Raw genomic sequence first — 26,323 nt, 5'->3', positions numbered from 1 at the left:
TTTATTCTTATAGATTGATATCACCGTAGACTCTCTCAACTCCTCTGGCATCTTGGCAGCCTCTAATATAATATTAAAGATGTGGGTCAACCACTTAACTCCCTCTTCTCCTAGGGTCAACCACACAGTGATAGGAATTTGGTATGGACCGACAACTTTGTCCCTCCCCATCTTTCTAAGAGCCATTTTGACTTCCTCAATCCCAATCCTACTTGTAGGGCAGTCATTGGCCGTAGTATGATGGTCGGCTGACCCATCAATGATACTATCTCTACACGGAGAGACACCGTCGTTAAATAAGCCAAATAAGTAACTACCCCAAACTCTCTTAATATCATGAACTTTCACTAAAAGAACATCATTGTTGTCCTTAATAAACCTAATGCTACCTAGATCCTTTTTCCTATTCTTCCTGGATTTTGCAAGCCTTAAGATGTCGTTTTGTCATTCCTTGGTGTTTAATCTCTTGTATATTTCCTCATATGCCTTATCTTTTCTTTAACCACTGTTTTCTTGGCTTCCCGCTTTGCCTCCTTATTCCTTTGCAAACCGATAACACATTTTTTTTAATTGTATATTAAAGGTGCCGCAAAAGTCCCCTTGAATTCCACTCCATGTATGCGAAATAAAAGTAAAGGTAGGGCCAAAGTAATAAAAAGAAAAGTGAAAAAGCCGTTAGGCGTTGGATTTGAATTTGAAGTGGCTGTGTGCGCCGATGGCTGTCACGATTTTCCATGAACAATGGTCATCACTCATCATGCCTTGCCTTCAACTTTTTTCCCCCCTCTTAAAATTGGAGGGAGTTAAGATTTGAGCAATATAGAGGGGGGGGGGAGAAACAAATTTATCACTTTCTTCCTTTAATTAAATTTTTAAGACAAGTTTTTTATATTATAGTTATTAAATTTGTTTATTAGTAGGAGAAAGTAGAAACCGAATTATCAAAAGTAAAAAAATAAAATAAATAGAGACTGTTATTGTTTATTAGTAGTATTAGAAGCTTGTGATTGTAATAATGGATTATGAATATAATTATTCAAGCGCATTGATTGTACTGGTACATGATACGTAAATGGAAAAGTGGGAGTTGCCCAATTATGTATTTACAAGAGAAATTGAAAAAAAGCAAGAGTTTCGGGATAACCTACTTGTATGATTTAACAAATTAGACAAAGATGCAGGCACCGGAGCCTACTCTTATCACTAACATTAGTTGATGGAGGTTTGCATTATTAGTGGTTTAATTACTGCTTAATACCTGGGGAGTGGGACACAGACGGCCACCATGCCTGACAAGCACAAACAAAACATATTTTGCTTCTTTCTGATTCCCAAGAACCAAACTGTTAGCCCGTGAATGCATGCATCTGCCTTTGGTCCCATCCAGTTTGGCACTACCTCTTGTATTTTTATATGTATTAAGCTTCACTAACCATATGGTTTATGGTCTAAATCATTAGTTCATGCATTCACCTTCATTTTCTTTTCGAATGAATCTGCAAGATTAGGCTTTGTTGCGGCCAAAGGTCATTAGAGATCAAATCACTAATAATTAAAAGTTGATTAGTACGAATCTTCAATAGTAAAATATATAGTGGATACGATACAGATTAGTGTGAGTAACGTCAACAGCACCATTCATCGGTTCCACCATCCGAGTTGAAGTGGCCGTTTTTAAGTAGGAGGGCCATGAGGGGATTGCGCACGGGTGGCCTTGGTTTGAGCTAACCGTAAAGCAGCAGCAAGGTCACCGGGGAGGGCTTGGTAATCAATCACCTGCGTTTGGGTCAGCAGTTAAAAGTCGTAACACGGAATGCGTTGTTGGATATCTAGTCAGACACCTCCTTGAGAAGAGCAGTGCCGTTGAGGACTAGGACTGGGTGGTTGATATCTTGCCATTGCCGTCTCTTTTGATTCAGATATTGATTTTTTGGTCTGTAAATTGCAAGTTGAACACTTGTTTAGTGTGAAATCTTTGGCCCAAAACAATACGTTAAGGCACCATATTGATGAACCAGAATCCAACCATATAAGCATACAAGATTCATGAACAATGGTTCAATGTATCTGTGTGATTCGCCTATGATGCGTCAAATACAAACTTTTTATTCTATCCAAATGATAATAAAATAGAAAACAATAGTATGGATGATAACCTTACAATTTATTGGTTTTTACAACTGAAATGAACCTTCTCTCCTAAGCAGTTACAAATGGTGCACTACTTACTGCAATTAATATTATATGCAAAAGTGTACATAAAAACACAATAACAAAAGATAATTATTCAACTATATATTTGTCTCTCAAAATCAAATCTTCATCTACTACTTCTCCTTTGAAATACCTGCTTAGGATCCATCACCTTGCTGCCTGAATTGGCTTCTCCTCCCTTTTCTTTCCCTTTCTCAGACTCTCCTCTCACCATCTTGGCCTCCAACCTCTTCTGCATGTCTCTTTCACTTGTTTCAGGTACCCTGCTCCTTATCCCCTCATGTTGCAGCTTATTGTTGCACTCTTGTTTTGCTTCAGCTTCGGCTTCGGGTGGTGCCTGACTCACTCTGGTTGTTAACTCTGGTTTATGAGTCGTGGCCCTGGAACCACTCTCTTGTTCAAAAAACAAGACTTGGACCACCGTTCTTAATGGTAGCCTCTCGTTCTTTACCGCATGTGCACGCACCTCTGGAGACAGTTTCTGGCAGTCTAGCATTCTGCATAGCCTTTTCTTTTCTGCTTTACTAACATCAGGGTGCTCCTGCTTAAATCAAATGCATTAATATGTTCGTGTCTATCAGTATCCATAACATGCAGAAATGAGCAACTGGGAGATGATTAGTGAATTGGCGTCACCTTGAGATAAATGTTAATGGACTTATAAAGGCCATCATGATCTTCCCTGGCTACATCCGGCAATGCTTCAGCTAGAGAAACTAGTTTGGATATTGGCATGTTGACATCCCTTGCAACAACTTGAATATATGAATCGATAAGCTTCCCCGTCTTTCTAATTGATCTAAGCAAGTGGCCGTTTTCTGCAGGTGCTGGGGATTGTCTTCTGCATATTGCCAAAAAACTGTCTAATACTGCTGCAACCAAGTCAATATCATAATAGTGCTGATCAGTAGGCAACTGTGAAGGAAATAGTATATCATTTAGTGTCGCTTCTTCGAATTGCAGACCGGCTTTCCTTATCAGTTCAGTCTTTGTCACCGGGGACGCTCCTAGATAACTTGCAATGCTAAGGAGCTTTAACAAGAAGCCTATTGAAACCGAGCCTCGATCGGCAGGAATCATGCTCACAATGGATTCAATAATTCGCCTACTTTTTTCTTTGGATTCTTCAGTCCGAGACCCTGAACTATGGGGAGGTCTAGACTTTGTAGTGTCCGGTAGCCAACAACAGGCATACACATGCAAAGCTTCACCAATGAGCTGTGGTGGTGGGATATAGGTTGATCTTACAACAGTGATTATGCATCGAAAGAGGTCTATGTCAAGATCCGATATGTCTTCCGTCCACCAATCTCTCGGGACAGACTGGTGTTGTTTTTTATTGTACCCTGGTCTAGTATAAGTGTAGGACCATGAAACCTGCAGGGAGTCACCTCAATTAATCTAATGTATGTTTTCTGCACAAAATATGCAAGCAGTAAAATAGATGTAAAAAACCTTAGCTGTGGGTGTGAGGATTTTCTCTACAATAGAATCAATGCACCTTCTAATGATTCCAAGGTTCTCCGACCACTCCGGTAACTTAATCGTAGTCTGAAGAGTGATGATCGGGTCCTTCCAGCCTTCAAGAATGCATGAATTGAAGAAAGCTTCTAGTTTCAGAACAAAATTTCCCTTCTCAATGGATTCAGTCATTCTAAGGAACTTAGCAGCACAAAATGCAGGCACAAAGTTATGGGCGCTGAGATTGATTGTTATCCCATAGCAAAATTTAGCACAGAGTTCGAAAGCATCTTCACCCCCTGGAACATCGTGAAGGTCTATAGTAACAATTTCAGAGTCGTCAGAATCTGAGCAGAGCCGTTGTAGAAGGCCACACTTCGGAACAAGTGGAACCTGCAACTAAGACTAGCACCATTAATTAAGAGGCAAGTTATCTACCAACCCCAAGATCTCTAGTTTTCTTCCCCAAAATGCTGAATCTACAAGCCTAAACATGATGCATATTACGGAAACCATTAGAATAAGGTAAGAATTCATGATATATATTATGAACTCAATGAAGTATACCTTATGCAGAAGAAAACAAACGTTGTTAATCCTTATTGTAAGATCACTTGGTATGTCTGAAATCACAGTTCTGGTAGCCTCTTCTGTGTAGAAGGTGTCTGGCTTTGTCCCAATTTTCATAAACTTCATTTTTTCCCCTTGTGATCAAAATTTCCCTTTGCAACACTGTAACATTTGATTGAAAGACAATTCCTTGAAAGATTTCAAGATCTGCTTCATAAAACACAAAAAATGAAATAGCTCAAAATCATATGCTTCCATTACACAAACAACAGAGAGAAAACCCCACAGTCAGCAACACGTGCATATGCATACTCTGACAAGCACAGTTGAACCAAACCAAGGCAAGGCAGCCACTCAATTAAACTACGGTTACGTTGACATAACCCTTTGTTTCTTTTCAGCATATTGGATTTTGGTATTTGGCTGATATACACTGATAGTGACATGAAAGAAACTGAAGCATCCCCCCCTCTCAATACCAAAACTGAGTGCACAGAAACTTCAAATATAACGAACTTATATGCAGTTCACAAAAATGGCCAAAACAAGATGAAAAGAGGAAAATATCAGAAACAAGAAGCTCAAGGTGTATGAAAGAGTGATATGGTGGATCTAAGTAATTGGAGAGCTTCAGTAATCAGTATGTAAAAGTGTTGCAGACAAATGCAAATGTATTGTTTACCTTAACTTTTTATTCAACACAAAAGGGTCCCATCATCTTCACCATTCCTGTTTACAACCCTACAAAGCCCTTTAGCCTGTAATAATATGTCTTTACCTGAAAAAAAAAATAAAAAGATGAAATTCACCTAATTTTCTTCGCTGTCATGCACTGCAAGACATTGAGGATTTGATGGCGTGGAAACCAGAAGAGTCTTGAAGGAAACAACCCCAACTTTTTCAAACTTAAATTTAAAACCTCTCCTTAAAGTCTTCCTCAATGACATTTGTTTCCAATACCTTACAATCCTTGGCAGTTTCATCCAAGTTAATATTCAAGATTTTGAACTTGTTTTGCCAATTCCCAGACACATGTTACTACAAGAAACTGAAAACCCCGGGAATCCGGTTCCCACACAGTGAAGTTACTTCTCAAGCCAACAGCCATGTGATCTACTTATATACCTATAGTCCCGACTTGGAGTTTAGTTCGGATGATTCATACTATCATTTTAAGAGGTGACGTTGAGTAGGGTCTAGACTTTGGAAAATATAGATTTATTTAAGTATTTAAACTCACAATTTGGGAAGACAATGCCCCTAATATCTAGACTAGAAGCGACCTACAATGCGTTAACAACAACGTCCAAGTCTAGACTGTTCAAATCTCAGTACTTGTAATCCGGAAGCATTGTACATAGAAAACAAGTGCAGTCAGTGAATTCATCCTAAATCACACAAATTCAGTAGACCCCACTTGATGAACCATCTTGAATTTGATCTATTACAGCTATTTCCTCGTACTCTGTAACTTAGGGAAGTGAAAGCCTATGTATTATTTCCTATATCACTCATAATTGATACAAGACAAGACCAGAGCATGGAGCTGCAGATATATCAAAACATCATGATTCTTCATTGAAATTGATACTACTTTGGGGCCTAATTTCCTGGCAAGTTATGCTTTCTCCACACTCTTTGATCAGCAAGCAAGAGGAGCTGAAATTAATGAATAAAGGCATATATAGATCCAATATCTAAAAACAATAACTCAGCACTTACCTAAATTTTGGTGGATCATCGACTCGACTTTCAACCTTCATATACATACCTACGTGTTTTGCGGAGAAGATATCATATATGGAATGAAATGATACCCGATATCAACCAAAAATATCTCATGTTTTAGTAGACTGACGTGTGACACTGTTGTTCTCGGAGTAGACGTGATGAAATGATCTTAATCGGTTTAGAATATTACGAGTCTTAATGATGAAAATTAATCGTATAGTATGAGTTATTCTCTCTTTATACTTTGGAAAGGATACTATATAAAATAAGTGGCTGAGGTTTGCTTTCGTGGTTGTCATTGAGTGCCTTGAGACATAAATGCCAACCCAAAATGAATATCCCAACAACTTGGTTGACCGACACTTAATCCAACATCATCATCCTTTTTAAATCGAATATATATCTATATTCGACAATCATTCAATTTGGAGAAGAAAAAAGAGGTTGTGGTGTGGTTAGCCTAAAAGGAAAATGAGACCCACAACTGTTTCCAAAAAAGGCTAAGCTCACTGCTTTACCATATGAACACCAAGATTCCATTACTATATGCTTTGCTCATGGGCAGGCATTTGCTCAAATGGCTTCCAAAGTTTCTGATAAAACACATGATGCCATCTAGTGCGGTTGTTAGCTATATTAGCCTATGAATATCTGCAGTCTTTTCTAAAACTCATAAAGATCTGCTCAATACAACCCCATAAATTTTAAAAAAGTTTTACTTCTTGTCCTTTTCCCACTCAGATTTTTTTTTTCTTTTTTTCCCAAATAAAAGTAATAAAGAAAATTAAAAAAAGAAAGAAAAGAGAGACATACCCTTAATAATGTGCTTGTTGAGCTGAGCATGAATAGCAGCAGCTAGCTGTTATCAACTTATATGCCAAAAGCTGCAATTATACTAATATTAACCCCAGCTGATCAGCCCAGAGCAGAACAATAATGAATCAATACTTTCTGTATATATATATATATATATATATATATATATATATATATATATATATATGAAAAGAGAGAGGGAGTGATAATAAGGTAGAAGAAGCTAACAAGTTTACATCATGAGACATGCAATATGATATGATGATGAGACATGAAAAGGATGTGTGAATTGCTTCCATGCATGTGTAATGGGGATGCTTATGGGTTATGGGTTTGAGTTAGAGTAAACTAGAGAGGCACATAACACCAAGTAAAGGGAAAATGGGTGTCCCCCAAATGTCTCACCAATAAGACAGGGAAAAAGAAAGTGGTTTGTTGGGATTAGTCAACATAGTAATGTATCATCAAAGGTGTGCTCACCATCATTACTTCCTATGAATCGAATCCCAAAAGAAATTAAGACGAAACACATTTTAAAAGGAATTGAAAAAGAGGACAAATGGAAGAGAGTTGATATATTGGTGCTCCATGATTGAATAGAATACATGCAACGCAAGTGGGAAAAAAAGATCCGGTGTGGGTAGCTCATGATGGTACCCCCCACTACGTACCTATACTCTCCTTCCTGGGCTGATTTGCCTGTTGGTTGTTTCGCAGGCCAAATGCAGACGCAGACATCTTCTTTGCACTCCCAGTCCTCTCTGTCCCTTTGTTTCTCTCTTTTTCTTTTTCACGTTTATAAATTCTCATTATCAAGCCAACGACCCTTCCCTTTTATTTTTTTTCCTATATAACGTGTGCTTGCTGCTGCTGTACGTGTCTTGCTTATGCTTTTGATTTGTATAAATAGACAGCTTAACTTCATCAGAATTGTTGATTGTTTAACAATAATTAAACCCTAGCTCTTTTTGTTTCTAAAAGCTTCATTTCGGTTCCTACTTAATCCCTAAACATCAATCATCTTGTTTAGGTGGTCAACAGTATTTATATATGTATTCATTTGTGAAAAAGAATAAATTACATTCAACATCAATTATGAATTTAATAATAAATATGTTAGAAATATGTCATCCAATTAAAATATTATTACAAATAAATCCCTCTATTGATCCTAAGCCGTAGTTAGATATTGTTAAACCAAATGTGCCCATCCAATCGAAGCAGTAGTTAGATAACTACATTTTTTTCATAAAGTAGTAATAAGTTACTGAATAACAATTTAGTAGAAGCACAAAGGCTAAAATGATGGGATTTTAAAATACGAAAGGCTAAAATTATTGTATAGGTTGTAAGAAAGAAATTATTTCATGAATCTGGTTCATCACGTCATCTATGGTCTCTGTCGTAACCGGTTTTCGTCCGGGTACGAATTTTTTACTTGACGGGAAAATTGATGTGAATAAATGGTTTTTAAAATAATTTGGGAGTCGCCATCGGCCTTTTGGGTCAGGTAGGTCGAATACCTAAAAATCATCATTTAAAAGAGTTTTTAAGAAAACATCGATTAAAAGATAAACTGATCTGTGTTTTAACCAAAAATTCGTTCTTTTTAATAATAAAAAGGGATTCGTGGTCGGTTACGTTTAGGGAAGGATTAACACCCCTACAATGCCCAAAATTGGTACTTTTTAATTAGAAATTGTCTCTATTATTAGAAATTAAAAATTCAAAATATATTTAATTTATAATCCTATTATTTTAAGATTATAATTATGAAAAATATATATTAATTTATATATATTTATAAATAAAATATTTATTTATTTAGAAATATCAGAAAAGGACTTCTAGGTGCCTTAAGACAGCTCTTTTCTTTGATATTAAAAAAATAAATAAATAATTAAAACAATTAATATATAATTTATAAAATAAGATATTTATTTATTTAAAAATATCAGAAAAATGGACATCCAGTTATTTTAAGACTGCCCTTTCTTAATATTGGAAAATAAATAAATATTAAAATAGGATTAAAATAAGTTAAAAATAATTAACTAAGATTTTAATAAATAAAATACATATTATTTATTATACAAATATATATATTTATGGTTAAATAATAATAATAATAATAATAATAGTAATAATTAACATATAACTAAACAATGAACAAAATTAAAACTATATATTTAAAATAAATAAAAATTGAAATTAGTGACTAAATTGTAACTTAATAGAATTAAATACCTAATTCATAATTAATTATTTAAAATTTGAGTGACTAAACATGCTATTCTCCTTATTTATTAATTTAGTGACTAAACTAAAATTATATAAAATTCATATATCAAATTAAAATAAATTGAAATATACTGTTCGGGGTTTAAAATATTAATTATTAAAATTAAAGGACTAAATATGTTATTTATCCTAAATATATTATTTAATATAAAGGACTAAAATAAATAAAATTAAAATTAAAGAACCGAATTAAAAGGATTATAAATTGATTTAGTGACTAAAATGTAAGGATTACAAATTAAGATGACTACGGAAAGGGTTTAACTTTTAATTAATTACAGACAAACCCCTCCCCAAAACGGCATCGTTTGGGGAGGGCTATTTAAGTCCCTCAACGGCTGGCCCGAAGGGCCAGCTCTAATTTCTCTCATTTCCTTCCTCTCTCTAAACTGAGAGAGTTTAAACTCTCTGGCTTCTCTCTAAAACAGAGAGAATGGCACCGACCGGCAGCCATTCACCGGCGTCAACCCCGCCGTCGGCCACCACCTTCGGTGGCCGGGAAATTTTTTTTTACACTAAAATACAACCCTAATTTCCCCAAGGTCGATTCCGACCTTTGTTTCCCCAAAAAGACTTTCAATCGAAGTAGATCTATGAAAATACCTTCGGTATTTTCTGTTCTCCGGCGATGTTTAGTGCTTCCGACGATGGTCAAGGCTCCAAGGGTAAGTTTCTTTCTTATTTCTTTGTTTTCTATTTTTGTTTTTCTTTTGTTGCTCTCTGTTGGTTACCTCCTCTTTCTTTGCAGGTTCGGTGGTGGCTTTATAGGCCACCACGGAGCTTGCTTCGGACTGGTCCCAAGGGTGGAGTTCGGTGAGTCACTAAACCGTAGGTGGTGACTCACCCCATGGTTAAAACGTGGACGGCGTTCCTTGCTTCCTCTGGATGTTTCTGTTGAAGCGTGGCAGTAGTTGATGGAGGTGTCAGAGAGGCGGCTGGCGTCGTGGCCCTAGGGTATCATAACCCTAGGGTTTGCTGTTGGTATCATCTGGACGCGTATGGACCGTTGGATCATGCCAGATCCAACGGTGGATAGCTGATGGTGGCTGGGGCTGAGATATAAACCCTAAACGAGTTTAAGGTTACATATTTGGGCCTTTAGGTCTGGGCCACCATATTTGGGTCTATATGGGTTGGGCCGGACTTGGCCTGTTTGTAATAATAATTTTAATAATAATAAATAAAATAATAATAATAATAATATATAAAATAATAATAATAGAAAATGGAGAAAAAAATAGTATCTTCAACTGCCCCTCTTTGCTCATTCTCGTGTTAACAAGAATAGAGCAAAGACGAAAAGATAATAATATTTTTTTATCCATTTGAATTCACTTGATTAATATGGAGATGTTGAATAAATTCTTCTCTTTCTTCAGATAAGTTCTTCTCATTATGAACTTTCCGCTGGGGATGATAATATCTCCTTCTATGATGTAATTTGGAAAAGGGTTGAACAAGTTCTTCTTATTATAAAATTCTTCTTCCTTCTTCAGATGAGTTCTTCTTATTATGAACTTTCCCTGGAAAAGTTGATGTTGACCTATTTCCTTCTGTGATAGAGTCATTCAAAAGGTTGAATAAGTTCTTCTCATTATGAACTTCTTATTTCTTCTTCAAATGAGTTCTTCTTATTATGAACTTTCTCTGGAAAAGTTGATGCTGATCTATCTCCTTCTGTGATAGAATTATGCAAAAGGTTGAACAAGCTCTTCTCATTGTGAACTTCTTCTTTTTCAGATGAGTTCTTCTCATTATGAACTTTCTCTGGAAAAGCTAATGCTGATCTATCTCCTTCTGTGATAGAATTATGCAAAAGGTTGAACAAATTCTTCTCATTATGAATTTCTTCTTCTTCAGATGACGAGTTCTTCTCATTATGAACTCTACCTGGCAATGTTGATCCATCAAATGATGAATTCAAACAAAAGGTTGAACAAATTCTTCTCATTATGAACTTCTTCTTCCTTCTTCAGATGAGTTCTTCTCATTATGAACTTTCTCTGGAAAAGCTGATGCTGATCTATCTCATTCTGTGATAGAATTATGCAAAAGGTTGAACAAATTCTTCTCATTATGAATTTCTTCTTCCTCTTCAGATAAGTTCTTCTCATTATGAACTTTCTGGAAAAGTTGATCCATAGAATGATGAATTCAAGCAAAAAGTTGAACAAGTTCTTCTCATTATGAACTTATTCTTCCTTCTTGACGACGAGTTCTTCTCATTATGAACTCTACCTGGCAATGTTGATCCATCAAATGATGAATTCAAACAAAAGGTCGAACAAATTCTTCTCATTATTAACTTCTTCTTCCTTCTTCAGATGAGTTCTTCTCATTATGAACTTTCTCTGGAAAAGTTGATCCATCAAGTGATGGATTTGAGCAAAAGGTTAAACAAATTCTTCTCATTATGAATTTCTTCTTCTTCAGATGACGAGTTCTTCTCATTATGAACTCTACCTGGCAATATTGATCCATCAAATGATGAATTCAAACAAAAGGTTGAACAAATTCTTCTCATTATGAACTTCTTCTTCCTTCTTCAGATGAGTTCTTATCATTATGAACTTTAACTGGTACTGTTGATCCATTGAATGATGGATTTAAATCTTTGCTAAAATCTTTGAAATTCCTGTCAAAATTGAACATGGATAAAATGAATGAAAATGCACCTATTTTTGCAAATGCCTAAATATGATGCATGAATGTTAAGTTTATTTTTATTTGATTTTAAATTGGTGAACTTAGTATTTCTTCAGTTGTGTAGAAATCCAATAAATCTTTCTTCTTCAAATCGGAGAATCTATCATCTTTGAAAAATGTAGATGTAGATATAATGTCACAAAACCCCTTGAGAACAAAACTCAATGGCACATGCTCTTGAAAAGTTTGCACTCATATAACATGTTGATTCTGATAACTACTCATCTAATTATGAAGTGATCTCTCAATATGATTTCACAGATATTGATAGTTCTTTTGATACCAAGAAAATCCTGAATTCTGATTCTGATGAGGAGAGTAAACTGTTATACTTGACGAAAATGGGATACCCAAATGCTATGTCTTCAATAGTCATAGAGATATAATCCTGATTCATCAATTGCAGAGTTAACAGATTTTATATGTGCTGCTCAAATGGCTAAGGCTGTTGACACACTTCTTTCGGTAAAAGATAGGAAGCCATTATGCAATGATCCCAATTACAAGAAAAGGTAAAACTCGAGCTATGATTTTTGGGAAAGGAATAAGCAGAAGAAGCTTGAAAAGAAGCTTCTTAAAGAAGACGATCATGCAGTTCATCTTTTAATTCCAATGATTGGTTCTGTGGTTCCTACCGAACCAGGTCAGATAACTCAAAGAACACTTCCAGAAGATGCTATTGGGTCTTCTTATTTCTACTATGAGCAAATTCATCTTTCAAATCTAATGATTGATTTTGGGGATCATACCAAATCAGATCAGATAACTCAAAGAACACTTCCAGAAGATGCTATTGGGTCTACTTATTTCTACTACGAGAACGTGGCACTTGCTCCAGTTAACGTTTGGATTGGAATATCACAGTATTTATTCTATGTAGAGCCAGAATTTGTAGATTCGAAGTATTTTCATGCTGCTACACTGAAAAGGGGCTATATTCATAATCTGCCAATTGAAAACAGATTTCTTCTTGTTCCATTTCCAAATAACTCTATGATGGTGATAATTTGCTTACTTTGTATTCCATGCCTTTAAAAGTATTAACATAAAGTGATATTCAGAAATCTTTAACTTATTTCAAAATTATGCTAATCTATTTACAAAATAAAAGAATAAGTTGAATTTTCGAAAATAAATTGAATTTAGAGAAAATAAACTTAGAATTTATTAATAAATAGATAGAATTATATTCAAAGTTATGGCAAGCATAGGAATGATAAAAATTCAAATGACTCAACAAATTATTAGCATAAGTATTTCTAAATTAATCAAATTGATATAATTTAGAGTACTGATGTAAGCTTTTGTCTGAAAGGTCTCAAACGTTGTCAGAATGCTTGTAGATGTGAAGTTCCTCCCAAACTATCAAAATCTTAAGAGGGTTCAATTGCCAGATGCCTAATATCAACATGCATTTGAGCCGCCCTTTCAGGTTTTCAACTCAAATCCTTCCTTTGGTTACAAGATGCCCTTTGCGGGTTTTCATCTTGACCCCCCCTTTTTTCTTTCTTCTTCTTTTTTTCTTTTTTTTTTTCTTCAAGCATAATATTTCTTGACAAAATCCGAGTTTATTGGATTTCTCAGAATTTTTCCATCCATTTCTGCCAAGATCAACGCTCCTCCGGAAAAGGCCTTTTTTACAACGTATGACCCTTCCCAATTAGGCATCCATTTCCCACGGAAATCTTTATGTATAGGCAAGATCTTTTTTAGTACTAGATTACCCTCTTGGAATTCTCTTGGATGTACTTTCTTGTCATGAGACTTCATCATCCATTTCTGATACATTTGTCCATGGCAAATAGCTTTCAATCTTTTCTCCTCAATAAGGTTCAATTGATCAAATCTAGCTTGGATCCATTTAGATTCATCCAATTTTGTTTCTCTCAAAATTCGAAGTGATGGAATTTCAACTTCAATTGGTAAGACTGCTTCCATCCCATAGACTAAAGAAAAATGTGTTGCCCCAGTAGATGTTCGAACAGTAGTTCGGTATGCATATAAAGCAAAAGGTAACTTCTTGTGCCAATCTTTGTAAGTTTCAGTGATCTTTGTAATGATTCTTTTGATGTTCTTATTTGCTGCTTCAACTGCCCCATTCATCTTTGGACGATATGCCACTGAGTTTGCATGTTTGATCTTAAATTGTGCACAAAGTTCGGTCATCATCTTGTTGTTCAGGTTCAGAGCATTATCTGTAATGATCCTTTCTGGTAGGCCATACCGGCAAATTATTTCTTTCTTTATGAATTTGCAGACTGTGGACCTCTTAATATTGGCATACGAAGCAGCTTTAACCCACTTGGTAAAATAATCAATTGCCACAAGGATGAAACAATGCCCATTCGATGCTTTTGGTGTGATTGCCCCAATGACATTTATTCCCCACATAGAAAATGGCCAGGGTGCTGTCATTACATGTAAAGGAGATGGGGGTACATGAATCTTATATGTATATATCTGGAATTTATGGCATTTCCTTGCATAATCAATGCAATCTGTGTGCATTGTAGCCCAATAATATCCATATCTCATTATTTTTCTAGCCATGGAAAGATCATTTGCATGTGTTCCACATATTCCACTGTGTACTTCCTTAATGATACTTCTGGCTTCGCTTGTATTTAAACATCTCAATAGCATTTGATCATTGCTTCTTCTATACATAGTCTCGCCATCAAGAAAATATCCAGCAGCCATTCTTCTCAAGGTTCTTTTATCAATTTCAGATGCATTTTGTGGATAACTTTGATTTTTGATATATTGCAGGATATCATAATACCATGGTTTACCATCTACCTCTTCTTCCAAACTATAACAATGTGCATGAATTTCATATACTTGCATTTTGATTGGCATCATATCAACTTTCTTAGTTGCCTGAAACATAGCAGCTAATGTAGCCAAAGCATCTGCCATTTGATTTTCTTCTCGAGGGAGATAATTGAAGGTGACTCTCTCAAATTCTTTCACTAATTCGAGGGTAAAATTTTGATATTCCAACAATTTGGGATCTTTTGTTTCCCATTCACCTCGTAATTGATACACCACTAACGATGAATCTCCATATATCTTGAGACATTTAATTTTTCTTTCTATGGCTGCTTTCAATCCCATGACACAAGCTTCATATTCCGCCATGTTATTGGTGCAAAAGAACTCCAGTCTATTTGTAAAGGGATAATAAATATTTTCTAGAGAAATTAACACTGCCCCGATTCCTAGTCCCAGGGCGTTGGATGCTCCATCAAAGTAAAGCTTCCAAGATGCATCATTTGTTCCGACTTCTTCATTCATGGATATGCACAACAAATCTTCATCTAGAAAATTAAAACTCAAAGGCTGATAATCATTCGATACACGACTGGCCAGAAAATCAGCTATGACACTTCCTTTTATCGCTTTTTGGTTGACATATACAATATCAAACTCGGATAATAACATCTGCCATCTAGCCATTTTGCCTGTCAAAGCTGGTGATTCCATTAAGAATTTCAAAGGATCAAGTTTGGATATCAACCAAGTAGTATGATATAACATATATTGTCTGAGTCTTCGAGTAGCCCACACCAAGGCACAACATAATTTTTGTATTGGTGGATATCGAATTTCAAAATCAGTAAATTTCTTGCTCAGATAATAAATGGCTTTTTCTTTTCTTTCAGATTCATCATGCTGTCCCAGTACACATCCCATCGAATTTTCAAAGACTGTCAAGTAGAGAATTAACGGTCTATCAGGCATTGGTCATACTAAAATTGGGGCATTGGATAAATATTTCTTAATAATATCCAAAGTTTCATGACATTCATCATTCTAGACTTCAGGATTGTTCTTTCGAAGTAATTTGAACACTGGATCACATTTGTCAGTTAATTGAGAAATAAACCGAGATATATAATTTAATCTTCCCAAAAAGCCTCGAACTTCTTTTTTTGTATTGGGTGGTGGAAGATCTTGAATTTCTTTTACTTTATCTGGATCAATCTCGATTCCTTTTTTGCTGACCACAAATCCCAAAAGCTTCCCGGAAGTTACCCCAAAAGTGCATTTAACGGGGTTGAGCTTTAATTGATACTTCCTCAATCTCTGGAAAAGCTTTCTCAAATTTTGGATATGTTCTTTTTTAGTTCGGGATTTGGCAATCATGTCATCTACATATACTTCAATCTCTTTGTGCATCATGTCATGAAACAAAGTTACCATGGCTCTTTGATACGTTGCCCCTGCATTTTTCAATCCAAATGGCATTACTTTATAGCAGAATGTGCCCCACATGGTTACAAATGTTGTTTTTTCCATGTCTTCAGGATTCATTTTTATCTAATTATATCCTGAAAAGCCATCCATGAATGAAAACCATGCATGTCCTGCAGTATTGTCCACCAAGGTGTCTATGTGGGGTAATGGAAAGTTATCTTTCAGACTAGCTTTGTTGAGATCTCTGTAATCCACACACATTCGAACTTTCCCATTTTTCTTTGGTACTGGAACAATGTTGGCTACCCATTCTGGGTATTTGGCTGCCTGTAGGAAACCTGCATTAATCTGCTTCATCACTTCCTCTTTGATCTGCAATAACATTTCTGGCCTCATTCGCCTGAGCTTTTGTTAGACCGGTTTATATTCTGGATTGATTGGAATTTTGTGCATCACTATATCTGTACTCAAACCAGGCATATCTTGATAAGACCAGGCGAAGATATCTTTGAACTCTTGAAGGAGATTTATCAATTCTTGTTTTATCTGGATTGTCAGAGTAGTACCAATTTTCACCTCTTTCATTTCTTCATCTGTTTTCAGATTCACAGTCTCAATCTCTTCTTTGTGAGGTAAAATTTGTTTATCTTCTTTTTCTATTAGTCTTAATAATTCAGTAGGAACATCACATTCCAGTTCATCCCCACACTCATTGATTTCCTCCAGACATATGGGCTGCTCTAAATTTATCTCTCGATTAAATTTAGGAATAAACATGCTATTAACATTGTGACACCTTCAAATTTAAGTCGGACATATTTCTGAAAGAATATAGTAAATTTATGAAATAAATAAATGTAAAAATGTAAGAAAATGTAAAGAATGATTGCCATCTGAAAATTTTAAAGAAAATTTCTTATATTTAATATTAGGTGAACTTAACATAATTTCCTTTACAAGATAACAAAAAGTTTTCATACTTTTGGGCTAAACATATAGATTAGTTCTGAATATTACTCTGTGTTAATATTAAAACTACAGGAAGGTCTTCAGCGGTCCAATTGTTGAGTGTTTCTCCAGGAAAACAAGGGCGAATCCTAGCCAAGTATTTGCCAGTCTTGTTGTCATTCATGATCTTGTTGATAAATAATCCTTTCATAGCTTCTCCAACTATACTTTGATCTTTCGTCAACTTCTCTTCTTTAAAGGCCTTAACAAGCTGTTGTTCTACATTAATTGTTCCCCCTGATCTGAATGTGGTCTTCAACTGTGGGAAAAATATGTGTTCCCAAAGGATTTCTTCTCCTTTCAACCTTGCCTTTCTATCTTCACACTTTCTTTTCATCTATTTGTTCTTTTGCTGAAAATTGGGCTTAAATCAAAGCCCAAAACGATCTTTCTTCATTTTTCATACTTACAGGAACTGAACTCCCTTGAAGATTCTTTCCTAAACCTTTCCCAGTTTTAGCTCCGATGCCTAAAGTCTGTCGTACAGTCATCTTGGTGCAATCAGACAATCTGGGATATGGAATTTTGCTTCCTTCTACAATAAAGGTAGCATTGACAAATTCAAGAGCTCGGAAAGAGCATTCGAGAGCATTATCATTGGTCTCAATATACAGAACATCACTTGTTATAGACGCGATGATTTTTTCTTCAGCTCCTACGCATATTAGTTGTCCATCAACAACGAATTTCAATTTCTGATGTAATGAAGAAGGAACAGCTCCTACAGAATGAATCCATGGCCTCCCTAATAAACAATTATATGTAGGGTGGATGTCCATCACCACAAAGTCAATATTGTTCACGACTGGTCCGATTAACAACGGTATTTCCATTTTCCCAAGCACTTCTTTTTGAGTGCCATCAAAAGCTCGCACTACATTCTGATAACTTTTCATGTGTGATTTATCCACAGGCATTCTTTGAAGTGTGACTAGAGGCATCAAGTTAAGAGCGGATCCATTGTCAATCAATACTCCTGGCAAAACATGACCATGACAATGTGTGGTAATATTCAAAGCTTTTACTGACCCCATTCCACCTTCAGGTATTTCATCATCCGTGAACGTTATGTAATTGTCAGCGGCTATATGTCCCACAATTCTGTCAAGTTTATTGAGGGATATATCTTCAGGGATAAAGGTTTGATTAAGCATTCTCATCAAAGCATTTATGTGTGCTTCTGAATTCATCAATAGATCAAGAATAGAAATTTTCGCTTGTTGTTTATGTAGTTGTTCAACCACACTATACTCACTATGTTTCAGGAATTTCAAAAATTCTTACGCTTGTTTTTCTGTTACAGGCTCATTGAATGCTGGAGGGGATTCATCATAAAATACCTTTTGGGGTATTACCATGGCTTTTCCTTTTGCTTTCACCTGTTCTGATGCATTGGATGTTTCGGGAGAGTAACATCTTCCACTTCTTGTAAAGAATCCGACTTCACTCACTGCTTCAGACGTCGAATCCAGATTCTATATTCTCTTCTGTTTTTTTTCCAGAGAAACAGATCCTCCTACCATTGAAACATTGGTAGTATAATTCCAAGGTACCCTGCGGGTATCCTTGTATGGAAATGGTAAAGGAATTGTGATAACTACTTTCGACTTTGTTGGTGCAGGAATCACTGTAGATGATTTCACATTAATAATCAAAGGATCAATTGTTCTTTGATTAGGTTTAGAATCATCTGATGAGCAAACATCATCTTCTCTTTTCCCTGGTTCTTCTTCAAAGAATTCTATCTCTATGTTATTCATCAATTTTTGAACCAAATCCCTAAATTCAGGACATAGTTGAATTTCATGCCCCTTCTCTTGATGATATTCACAATAATTCTTTCCTTCATTATGCTTTGGCCTGAATTCTTGCGGAATTATACCGGATAAGGAGAGTTGTTGAAATATCCAAACAAAAGGAGATTTAATTTCAGAAATGTTAGTTTTTGTTTTCTTTCTATTCTCTTCCTGAATTGCATTCACGTTTTTATCTCCATGATTTGGCAGCGGATGATTTGATGTAGATGGTGAATTGAATTCCAACTTTCCAGTGTTGATCAAATTTTGAACCACCCTTTTGAATGCCAAACAGTTTTCAATAGAATGACCCGTAATTCCTTCATGGTAAACATAGTGTGCCTTTACATCATACCATGGAGGGAATGGTGGTTGCATAGGAACCAAAGGATAGGGCCGTATGACATCTGCTTTTAACAGCGAATCATAGATCTCAACATAGGGTATTGGTAAAGGTGTAAAAGACAACCTTTCATTTTCCTTTCGAGATCCTCTGGACTCTGCTCGATTAGTGTTTGTTTCTTCTTTCTTAACCCTTGGCTGGGTTATTGTAACACTTTTCGATGAATCCTTGTTGTAAGAGTTTGCATTGTTGACTTCATTCTCCTTTTTTCGGTACATAGGTCTTTTGGAACTAGACCCCTCATTTGATTCAATTTTGCCACTTTTCAAGACATTTTCAATGAGTTCTCCAGAAATGACCAAATCTGTAAAATTTCTGGTTGCATTCCCCATTAGATGATTTAAATAAGGAGCTTTCAATGTATGGACAAATATTACTGTGACCTTTTTTTGTGACAGAGGTGGTTGAACTTGGGCTGCTGTGTCACGCCATCTCTGAGCATATTGTCTGAACGTTTCGTTATTCTTTTTCTCCAAATTTTGGAGAGTCCATCTACCAGGGACCATGTCTGTTACATGGCGACACTGCTCTAGGAATGCTTTAGACAGATCTTTCCAAGATCTAATGTTGGCTTTGGTCAATTGAGTATACCATTTTAAGGCTGGTCCTGTCAAACTATCTTGAAAGCAGTGAATTAACAATTTCTCGTCTTTCATATATCCCGCCATTCTGTGACAAAACATAGTAATGTGGGATGAAGGGCATGTGGTACCGTCATATCTATCAAATTCGGGAACTTTGAACTTGATGGAGAGGATTAGGTCTGGAACCAAACTCAACTCACTAGCGTCAAACCCATAGAATGGTTCAGTTATTTCCATGGATTTCATCCGTTCTTCTAAGTTCCTGATCTATCTGGTCAATTCTTCATTTATTTTTTCTTTTTCATTCAGCTCATTCAAATCTGGGATTAGATGCTCAGCATTAAAATATCCTATTTTCACATCTGATATAAGTGGATTTTTGCTTGAAGATGCAGGATCCACTTGTCGATTTTCATGTGGTTTGGCTTCTTGAAATGTTGATGTGCGGGCATTGATTTGTATAGGTGTAGTACCAGAGTGATAAATTGGTTCTGGTGGGAAACCTAGAGGATACATAGGTTCTTGGTCGAAAGATACATGATTTTCATGCATTTTTCCAATGATAGCCTTCCTTTTAAACATGTCTTCTATTTTCTGCATCATGTTGTCTTGTGAGTTTGCAATACTGGCTTCAATTTTCTCTAGCTTCATTCTCATTTCTGCTTGTTCTTTATTATGCTGTTCCTCAATACGTTGTATTTTATCCTCCATAATTCTCTTAGTAGCTTGTCTAGTACCGTAGTGATGTTGTATTTCTCTTTTGGCCAGAATAACTGCGATTGAAAAATCTTTTGATATTATTTTTTCAAATTTTAATTAATGAATATTATCTTAATAATAAAAATTATACATAAAGAAAATAATGCAATGAATAATGAATATATGCAGAATGCATGTATGCAAAAGGTATTGATCCCAAAAAGTTAACTATCATAGAACAACTTTCATCGGCATACAAAAGTTTCTTTATAATAGTTCATAACTACAGATAAGGCGTAGCTTTCCTATTAAGCTCTATAATTTCTTTCATTAGCCATGACACCTTCTTTCCGAACTTAGAAACTGGATCAACGTGATGCTCAATTATTTTTGCTTCAACAGCTAGTTCCCCAACATATCTAGTAACTTCGCTCATTTGTACCATGGCCTCGAATACCATATTACTTCTTTATTCATTTCTTTATACATAGAAATCAGTTGATTTTTGCCATTGTTCATTAGTTCCTTCAAGAGTTTGCTCTAACTCAGTGATTCTGACTTGACAGTTGTGCAGAGTTTTTTCAAGATCTCTAATGCGTCTTCGCAGTGAAGCACTTTCCTCATTACTTTCTTTGAGATCACTAGGTCCTAGACGAACCTTTTCTTGAAATAATGACTCTTCAAGTTGCAAAATGTAAGCATTAAACTCTGAGTTTTTTGTTTCTAGACTGATCCAGATCTTCTTCAAGTTTTGTTCGTGCTTCTTGCGTTCTTTGATTAAGCTTCTGGATTTGAACATTCTTGTTTCTGCATCTTTGCATCCAATTGCTAGCCACTTCTTGCTCTACCTCAAGTTTGGTGTTGAAATTCTTTCTTTCCAGCTCCCATTTTTCTTTTTCAACATTGAACTCTTCAATCTTTTGGCCCCTGACTTCAAGTTCGGCAATCAGATGGTTCATTTCAGATTCAAATCCCTTGAACATGATATTTTTCTCACCCTCAAATTTATCAAGAATGTCACTCTTCATCTCTTCTAAATATTTGGCTCGATCCCTTTCTCTTTGCATTTCATTCATGATCTCGCGATGTTCAGCTTTGTGTTTTATAATTCGCTCTCTTCTGTCAACCTCCAAATCTTCCATTTTTTGCTTTCCTTTCTCAAGGCTTTTGAGTAGACGACTATTCTTTCCTTTCAGATCTTCAACTTGACTTTTCTCGATGTTCAATTCTCTGGTCATCTGTACTGTTGATCGACTCGGTTCTGATGCTTTCCGGGATTTATATAACTCCTGGTAATTTTTCTTTAATGCTCTGAATTCACCATCAACTTTTTCTATGTTTTCTCTCAACATTGTACATTGTGATGAATAAAAGTCAATGTCAACACCCAACATAGCTTTATCTCGTCTCATTTGCTCTAATTCTCTTGACCAATCTTCTCTTTCTGCTTCAAACTCAGCTCTCAGGATTTCAATCTCTGATGGAACCACCTTAATGCGATCTTCCATAGAGATATCCTCAGTTTGGTCCGGTAGAGGGATATTTACATTTTTCCTGACAGATCTCCATTCCTCATAATCAGGAGTTAGCATTTCTTTTGCTGCTTTAGCTCGAATACAAAAAGTTGTTTCCAAGCGTAAAGGCTTCCATGATATTTCTTTTATAATTTTTGCTGTGGAATACGAACTCAGATGAATGTAATCCAATAGTGACAGGTACAAATTGACAACCTTCATACTGTCTTATGACCAGAAGTGGTGCATATCCAATTCCTCCCCACAATCCGAGCAGCATTATCCAGTTGTAATCACCACATTTGTAAAAGAATTCCCTTTGGATTTGCCACGGGGCTCGCCAAACAATGTCATTGCTTTGCAGATTTCGAAAGGCATTAATCCACATATCTTTCTTAATTTCTTTCGGCCATTCTTGCTCCAGAAATTCTTTCAATGGTGAGTAATTCGTATTAAAGCACCGGTATGAAACCTTTTCTGTCCTCCAAAAATGGATACGGATCCAGACATATAATAATTGGGTACACCCTGAGAATCGTCCACCTCCTAGCTTTCTACAAGCGTTTAACCATCTGAAAGTCTCTGCTAGAATTGCAGAAGCAGGATTAATCTTTTTTGGTAGCTGCTCAAACAAATCTACTACTGCAGCTTCAATATATCCCAATACTTTTGGGAAGATGACCATACCATACATACCCAGAGCAAAGATATCGAATCGTACTTTAGTGTCTGGATGACTCTGAATAAGTTCTTTAATGTTGGTCCAAGCAATGCCTTCGCTTTCGCCCTTTTGTTTTGTACGGGATACCACCCATTCCTCTCGTACTCCAGCAATCTTTGCTAATTTAACTCGAAAAGGTTGAGTTTTAATTGACCTTGAATAAATTCGATTCTCCAAAGCCCATTCTATATGTAGAAAAGTTGTGTACTCTTCAATAGTAGGAACCAAGTCCTCCTTATTGAGAGTGAAGCAATTATACCCTGGATTCCAGAATTGAATTAGGGCTCGAAGTAAGTCATCATCAACTTCGACATAGAGCAAATATGGGATGTCTCCGTAAGTCTGATAAAACTGCAACTTTTTGTTTGAGTCCCAACTCTCCCAAATGCCTCGCAAATCTTGCATATCATTTTTTTAGCGAAACTGGAGCATAACTGGCTAAGTCAGATACATAGTCATCCTGTAGACTGTCTCCTCCTTGTCTTTGTAAGTCTTCAGCCCACTGTCTTACTTCTGAGTTTATAACTATTTGATTTGAACACTTTTTATCCATGGATGAAGGTTTTCCAATGAGACAATTAACACGAGGATCAATGCCTTTTATCATGTATGATGCTATGCAAACAGAAGAAATAAAGAACACACAAAAAGAAATGAATTAGTTTACATAATAAAGAAAAAAATAATTTAATAATAATGTCTACCTAAATATCCTTATTTAAACATGCTTTATTCATATTTTAAATAATTTAAATTCACATGCAATTTAATCAGTAAGAAAATAAATAAATAAATTAAAAGGAAAGTTAGAATTCATTTCTCCTGTGTGTACACCTATTTTGGACAAAATTTCGGCATGGCTTCAAGTTGGAAGAGTTTTTAGGGTTTATTATATGCAGGGTTTCAGATCTAAGAATAAAGATACCCGAATTGTCCTTGTTAGTGCCCCCTTGGGTTGTTAACCCTCAATCCTAGTCCATCACAGACTAAAGTGGATCGAGTTCAATTCGAGGGGATACACTTCTCTATGCCTGACACGGAGAATAAATTCTCACGAAGACATAGAATATATGAACCCCGAAAGTTACTTGCTAGGTCTGACACGGAGAATAAATTCTCACGAAAACGTCGCTTTCACTCCCACTTAAAAGGATCAAACTCAATTATAGAGATTTATGTTATGCAATGCAAGTGTTGTGTGTGAGGAGAAATGTTCAAACCTCTGACAAAAAAAATAAATAATGAAATAAAATACTTGCAAGTAACATGAAATATTAATATAAATACTATAAAAATAATAAGTATATATAAAAAATTTGAAAAGAAAGAATTATAAATTAAATATATGAATTTTTAATTTATAATTAATAGAGACAATTTATAATTGATTTTAAAAGTTTGACCAGCGTCCCCAGCGGAGTCGCCAAGCTGTCGTAACCGGTTTTCGTCCGGGTACGAATTTTTTACTTGGTGGGAAAAGTGATGTGAATAAATGGTTTTTAAAATAATTTGGGAGTCGCCATCGGCCTTTTGGGTCAGGTAGGTCGAATACCTAAAAATCATCATTTAAAAGAGTTTTTAAGAAAACATCGATTAAAAGATAAACTGATCTGCGTTTTAACCAAAAATTCGTTCTTTTTAATAATAAAAAGGGATTCGTGGTCGGTTACGTTTAGGGAAGGATTAGCACCCCTACAACGCCCAAAATTGGTACTTTTTAATTAGAAATTGTCTTTATTATTAGAAATTAAAAATTCAAAATATATTTAATTTATAATCCTATTATTTTAAGATTATAATTATGAAAAATATATATTAATTAATATATATTTATAAATAAAATATTTATTTATTTAGAAATATCAGAAAAGGACTTATAGGTGCCTTAAGACAGCTCTTTTCTTTGATATTAAAAAAATAAATAATTAATTAAAACAATTAATATATAATTTATAAAATAAGATATTTTATTTATTTAAAAATATCAGAAAAATGGACATCCAGTTATTTTAAGACTGCCCTTTCTTAATATTGGAAAATAAATAAATATTAAAATAGGATTAAAATAAGTTAAAAATAATTAACTAAGATTTTAATAAATAAAATACATATTATTTATTATACAAATATATATATTTATGGTTAAATAATAATAATAATAATAGTAATAATTAATATAACTAAACAATGAACAAAATTAAAACTATATATTTAAAATAAATAAAAATTGAAATTAGTGACTAAATTGTAACTTAATAGAATTAAATACCTAATTCATAATTAATTATTTAAAATTTGAGTGACTAAACATACTATTCTCCTTATTTATTAATTTAGTGACTAAACTAAAATTATATAAAATTCATATATCAAATTAAAATAAATTGAAATATGCTGTTCGGGGTTTAAAATATCAATTATTAAAATTAAAGGACTAAATATGTTATTTATCCTAAATATATTATTTAATATAAAGGACTAAAATAAATAAAATTAAAATTAAAGAACCGAATTAAAAGGATTATAAATTGATTTAGTGACTAAAATGTAAGGATTACAAATTAGGATGACTGCGAAAAGGGTTTAACTTTTAATTAATTACAGACAGACCCCTCCCCAAAACGACGTCGTTTGAGGAGGGCTATTTAAGTCCCTCAATGGCTGGCCCGAAGGGCCAGCTCTCATTTCTCTCATTTCATTCCTCTCTCTAAACTGAGAGAGTTTAAACTCTCTGGCTTCTCTCTAAAACAGAGAGAATGGCACCGGCCGGCAGCCATTCGCCGGCGTTAACCCTGCCGCCGGCCACCGCCTTCGATGGGCGGGAAATTGTTTTACACTAAAATACAACCCTAATTTCCCCAAGGTCAATTCCAACCTTTGTTTCCCCAAAAAGACTTTCAATCGAAGTAGATCTATGAAAATACCTTCGGTATTTTCTGTTCTCCGGCGATGTTTAGTGCTTCCGGCGATGGTCAAGGCTCCAAGGGTAAGTTTCTTTCTTCTTTCTTTGTTTTCTGTTTTTGTTTTTTTTTTGTTGCTCTCTGTTGGTTGCCTCCTCTTTCTTTGTAGGTTCGGTGGTGGCTTTATAGGCCACCACGGAGCTTGCTTCGGACTGGTACCAAGGGTGGAGTTCGGTGAGTCACCAAACCGTAGGTGGTGACTCACCCCATGGTTGAAACGTGGACGGCGTTCCTTGCTTCCTCTGGATGTTTCTGTTGAACCGTGGCAGCGGTTGATGGAGGTGTCAGAGAGGCGGCCGACGTCGTGGCCCTAGGGTATCATAACCCTAGGGTTTGTTGTTGGTATCATCTGGACGCGTATGGACCGTTGGATCATGCCAGATCCAACGGTGGATAGCTGATGGCGGCTGGGGCTGAGATACAAACCCTAAACGAGTTTAAGGTTACACATTTGGGCCTTTAGGTCTGGGCCACCATATTTGGGTCTGTCTGGGTTGGGCCGGACTTGGCCTGTTTGTAATAATAATTTTAATAATAATAAATATAATAATAATAATAATAATATATAAAATAATAATAATAATAAATAATAATAATAGAAAATGGAGAAAAAAATAGTATCTTCAGTGAGATACATAA

General features: G+C 35.3%; 1 protein-coding gene across 6 annotated transcripts; it reads right to left on the bottom strand.

Moving 5' to 3' along the window:
• Positions 1–2,143: 2,143 nt before the first annotated feature.
• Positions 2,144–6,925, bottom strand: LOC120119580 (BTB/POZ domain-containing protein At5g47800-like). 6 transcript variants are annotated; one of them, XM_039139388.1, is made up of 6 exons: positions 5,968–6,069; positions 4,928–5,023; positions 4,243–4,452; positions 3,670–4,074; positions 2,851–3,591; positions 2,144–2,755 (listed from the first exon to the last, which is right to left on the bottom strand). In XM_039139388.1, exons 3-6 carry the CDS (start codon positions 4,369–4,371, stop codon positions 2,321–2,323), a joined length of 1,710 nt encoding a protein of 569 aa, XP_038995319.1. In that variant the 5' UTR covers positions 4,372–4,452; positions 4,928–5,023; positions 5,968–6,069; the 3' UTR covers positions 2,144–2,320. The 6 variants fall into 6 exon arrangements, with proteins under 6 accessions (XP_038995319.1, XP_038995320.1, XP_038995322.1 ...); XM_039139389.1 differs by lacking the exons at positions 4,928–5,023; positions 5,968–6,069 and adding an exon at positions 6,790–6,925; XM_039139391.1 differs by lacking the exons at positions 4,928–5,023; positions 5,968–6,069 and adding an exon at positions 5,055–5,392.
• Positions 6,926–26,323: the final 19,398 nt, after the last annotated feature.

This window comes from Hibiscus syriacus, unplaced genomic scaffold (genome assembly GCF_006381635.1).
Source record: "Hibiscus syriacus cultivar Baekdansim isolate YM2019G1 unplaced genomic scaffold, ASM638163v2 tig00110332_pilon, whole genome shotgun sequence".
Classification (NCBI taxonomy): domain Eukaryota; kingdom Viridiplantae; phylum Streptophyta; class Magnoliopsida; order Malvales; family Malvaceae; genus Hibiscus; species Hibiscus syriacus.
Note: the sequence above shows the minus strand (reverse complement) of the source record. Positions and strands in the feature narration are given on the sequence as shown.

What these genes read in the sequence shown, in the direction of transcription:
- LOC120119580 (XM_039139389.1), bottom strand. Translation starts at nt 4,371, where the DNA reads ATGAAGTTTATGAAAATTGGGACAAAGCCAGACACCTTCTACACAGAA. An exon ending in TCCTCACACCCACAGCTAAG is followed by an intron (nt 3,592 to 3,669) that starts GTTTTTTACATC and finishes GACTCCCTGCAG; the next exon opens with GTTTCATGGTCCTACACTTA. An exon ending in CCATTAACATTTATCTCAAG is followed by an intron (nt 2,756 to 2,850) that starts GTGACGCCAATT and finishes TGATTTAAGCAG; the next exon opens with GAGCACCCTGATGTTAGTAA.